Source organism: Octopus bimaculoides, chromosome 11 (genome assembly GCF_001194135.2).
Source record: "Octopus bimaculoides isolate UCB-OBI-ISO-001 chromosome 11, ASM119413v2, whole genome shotgun sequence".
Lineage (NCBI taxonomy): Eukaryota > Metazoa > Mollusca > Cephalopoda > Octopoda > Octopodidae > Octopus > Octopus bimaculoides.
Window position 1 is genome coordinate 3,076,915 of NC_068991.1, and position 4,748 is coordinate 3,081,662.

At 37.8% G+C, this 4,748-nt stretch overlaps 1 protein-coding gene across 1 annotated transcript in view; it reads left to right on the plus strand.

Annotated features, from left to right (window-relative positions):
- The window catches only part of LOC106872107 (suppressor of cytokine signaling 2), a 16,680-nt gene extending 11,940 nt beyond the window's left edge, over positions 1–4,740 (plus strand). The window contains exon 2 of the mRNA XM_052971441.1: positions 1,344–4,740. Within this exon, the coding sequence (XP_052827401.1) occupies positions 3,069–3,713 (645 nt within the window). The 5' untranslated portion in view covers positions 1,344–3,068 and the 3' untranslated portion in view covers positions 3,714–4,740. The remainder of the gene's footprint in view (positions 1–1,343) is intronic.
- The last annotated feature ends 8 nt before the right edge of the window (positions 4,741–4,748 follow it).

A 4,748-nucleotide genomic window follows, 5' to 3' on the forward strand; every position in this document is an offset into this window, starting at 1 on the left:
ATATATATATATATATATACATATGCACTTTTGTATGAGAAGCTGTTGTGTTACTTTTTAATTAAGTCAAATTTTGTGATTTATTTGGCTGCTATTTCTAGCAGGCTCATTTGCTATCTCAGCCATCAAATTGTGTAGTTGGCTATTTAGATAATAAGCTGTTATCTATCTGTGTTGAGGTCATTCCAGGAAAATCGTTTGCGTTAATTTTATATTCCCTTGTAATTAGGCCACCTATCAATGCTGATAGCAAAATCTAGCACACTGTTAATGAATAAAATACTTTGGTTGACGGCTGGAAAGTGTTCCTCAGGGGCACTCTCTACATGAAAAACACATAGTTAAGCAGAAGCAAACATAATACAGTGAGCCTCAAGAGATAAAAAAAATAAATAAATAATATATTTGGTGAAATGAACAGGAAAGATGCTTTGTCCTATGTAAAAACTGCAGGAGATACTCAGAGTCACAAGCGTTTTGCCCCCTTAGCCTGTACGCTTTAGCTGAGAGGGGCAGCGAGGACTGAGCTAGTCTTCACCTGCGGAAGGGTTCCGCTTGCAGTCTCTTCTCAACCATAGCCACCTCGAGGTAGTTTCAGCTGCTTTGCTTAACTCCTTCATGGCTTTCTTCAGCTGCCTGGGTTTCAGGCCTGTCTTCTGCAGGAAATAGTGCACTGATCCAGATGGAAAGCCGTAGCAGCCTACTTCAATGCATGCCCGCCCTTGACAAGGGTCTTGTCGACCAAGACCTGGTATTTTGATTTCTTTATCTGGTGGGAAATATTGAGTCTATCCTTCTAGGGGTTCAACCATGTTGACTGGTTTTGTATTCTTGGAGAGCCGGAACAAGTCTGGTCAGAGTGATGTTACCACCATCTTAAAGTCAATGATTTCACTTTTCCTATATCAGAGACAACAATTTCTTGTCTGAGCATGTGACTGGCTATGAGTAGACGCCGTTAAAACTAACCCCCACCCTCAAACGACATGCATCTGGTGTCCTCACTGGTCACTGCTGGGTGTGTTTTTTTTTTAATACACTTAGATATAGAACTGTATCAGAATCGCCGTACTCGAAAATGGGGGATTCTGTAAAGAAAAAAAAGGGGGGGGGGAGTCCACATTCCTTACGTCCAACCGATTTCTTTTATTTGCCCCCAGGGCGAAGGATGAAGGGACAATACAAAGACAGGTATAAAGTATGGGGGTTTACAATAATAATAATAATAATATCGTAGAAGTAAAATGTTTACGTTTCTGAATATTGATTTAAGCTTCATTTTCCTAGAAATACAGAATTTCTTAGAAATACAGAAGTCTTTCACTTTCTCTTTCTTTTGACAGTTCTTTATTTACGACTTGGTGTCACTGTCAGCGAATACCTGGCGACATTAGCAGTGGCATAATCACCGGTGATGACAGCTCAATACCTGCCGGGACCTGCATTCAACCCTGGGATACAATGGCAGCTGTGGTAATGCTATGTTAAGTTTAAATCTCACATCTTGTTCCATCTTTTGATGACGACTGTAAATAGCAAAATAACTCAAGTTGGCAGAGACGGAGAGCCAGTTCTAACAGCCGGTGGTTTTACAGACAAATACACAAGTTCTCCCCACTTGATTCTGGCCCATGTTCTGACTTCGGAGCGGTACATTGCCGAAAAGCTGTGCCGTATTAAAGACGAGACAAATGCGTTTAGAACGGACCTATCACTGAAGAAATTTGAAAGCAGTGAACAGGCTGCTTTGTCTCGTCGGGGTGTCGGCACAACTCTAAGGTAATGGCGACATAGTTCTAAATATATTGGAACAGCAAATATTCTATCTTTTCTTAGCTATCGTTGTGAAAGTTTCGAAGAGAGTTGCAGCAAAAGAGACAACCGAGACAATGGATGATGTCTGCGACAATTTTTGGATTATTTTCATTTAGATGTTCTACTTTACTTGGGATACATAACCGAGAATTTGTGGGTCTAAGAAGCACAACCCTAAAAGTGATGGGGTGTGTTAGAGGACCATCGACGAGGGAGCGTACTGAAACCCGGTGGAGCACAAAGAGAGTGGCGTTGTGGGGCACAGCTCCGAGATGGGTCACAGAAGCGGCACGATTTTAACACAGAGTAACACAGCTTTGAAACTTCGTTGAGCATATTAGTTTTGTGGAATATTTGCAGCATCAGAGTTCAGAGATACACAACAGGGGCCCAGTTGAGAGACTCAAACTCGGATCACAACAACGACACAACTTCACTCAAGGCAAGCAACTTTCGCAATTATTGTTTTTTTCTTTATTACTTCTCTGTCAATTCTCTTACGTTCTTTCCCTGACAGTACCCCGTTCTCATTCACATGGTCTACACATACACATGATTTTTCAATCTCCGATAGAAACCGAAATTTTGTTTGTAAAAAGAAAAAAAAAAGGAATAAAAGCCTATTTAAAAAAAAATATCACTTAAAATTATTGATTAATATTTTTCGTAACCATATTATCAATTATTACATAATTATTCAGTCAACCCAAAGTAAAGAGAAACACAACGAACTCGTTACATTCAAAGATGATATGTTATACAGTTGAATGAATGGAAAGAAAAAAATTCTTTGTCGTTTACTCACCAACATTCTGCAAATAAATTGTTTTTCAGTTATCAACTCTCAGATTTCACATCCAGCATTTTAAGACATAACTCCGCATCTTTTTACTTATAGGAGGAGTATCTTTTGAAAACAAAATATAAAACCTCATAAATTTCTTTTACTCAATTCACACAATGTTGTCTCGGACTTGGTTTAAGAAAAAAATCAATATTTGTTGGTTTCTCGTCCTTTTAAATTCCTGCTCGAAACTTCGGAACTATTTCATTTCTCTTACATGGATTGTGGCACAATTTCATTTTTCTCTCGGAAAGAAAATAATTAAACAAAAGTAATCCCTGATTACTTACATGTCGACAGAAGGAACTACAACGCAATTGTCTGGATTTTTATACTCAGAGTGTTTTCAAAGAAATTCCAACAAATAAGTCAAACTGATTCGAATTCTCTTGTTTCGTATTCATTCAAAATGAAACGATCACCGAATCAACTCGAGATGAATCTTCACTTGGTTCCAACGTCATCACCACTGACAGATACAAAAATGAAATTTCTACGAATTATTTTAATCAACAAGCAATATTTAAACGAAGGAAAATGGTACTATTCCGAAATGAGCAGGGAGAAGGCACACCACATTCTATTAAATACCGAAAATGGAACCTTTCTCTTACGAAACAGTTTTAATTCAGAGAATGTGTTTGCATTGTCGGTGAAAACCTTCGACAAAGTGATTAGTACCAAAATTATTTCCCGCTACAATTTCTTTCATTTGGATTGTGTCAAAGAAGCCCAAAATAAAATACCTCTTTTTCAAACCGTTATTGAACTTGTACAGTTTTATTCCAATCGTTGTTCAAAAGGACCCCGACATGAAAGAGGGATTCAAAACCATTGGTGCTGGTTCGATAGCTCTGTCAACAAACACATACCAATAATTCTGGAAATTCCATTAAGACACTCAGTTCCAACATTAAAACATCTCTGCAGACTCGTGATCAATGTGTCAGTTGAGAAAACGGAGGCAGAGACCCCACTTCATTATTCCATACGAAAATTACCACTTCCACCTTTTCTCAAAGACTATGTCAGTTCCTATCCATTTGTTATTTAAGTGAGCGAATGGTAACATACACAGAATTAAATATTTCATGAAATCGAAATTAAAGCAACTTGCTATCTATTTATTTATTGCAAATATTTATGACTTAAAAAAAATCGTGTTTATGAGATTTTTCAATCAAAAAGAATCAAAATGTTAAAATCTTTTAATTAATAATACACAGTAATTCAAACTGTCACCAAGAATTAAATAGGGTTTTGGGGCTACAGGTACTGTAAGGTCTTTAGTAATATTTTCAAAAGTGGGGAATGAGAAAAACTAAATAACCAGGTTAACATTGAAATAAAAACGCTCCTTTTAGCCATAGATATATTCAATACGTTTTTGGATTTGGGTTGCAAGATTCTTTATGTGAGTGTTGAAGCATCTTTTGTTGTCTGGAGAGAGTCATTCTCTTTTGGTACCTTATAATTTAACACACTCACCGCTAAAATTTCCACTTATTTCTTTGTTTATTTTTCTAAAATTTTCGTTTCGTCTTGCAACCTTTTCAATAGCTTTGACTCTTTAATACAACTACTACATATGTGCGAGAGAGAATGAGAAAGCTGTTATTGTATTTAGGACACCAGTTTCACTTTCGTTATAACTGGTCATTAACAAAGTGAAAGTGATGCTTTGAAGGCAAGGATAGCCGTGTGTTTGCGTGTGCGATCCAAATCAGAAGATGAAAGAAGAGTTTAGCACATCCATATATATACGTATCTCCTTTTCCCCCTCGTATTTCCTCTCTTTCTCTTTTCCTCTCGTTGCTCACCTATTCTACTTCCTCCCTCTCTTTCTCCCTCTACCACTCTCTCTCTCTTCCCTTTACACCGGCATGGTCACATGCTTCCGGTCAATAATCCTTTCCTTCCTTGGCTTTCGCCAAGTAACGCACGCCACCACTTTGTCTCTCTCGGTTCCGTGCCTCATCGCGTTCATACACACATAATTTTTCTCGTCTGGCCGTAAAGCCTTTTCTGTTTGTTTTCCTGTCTTGTTTTTTGTCCGCCACTACATTCCTCCATGGCTAGATTTAATTTG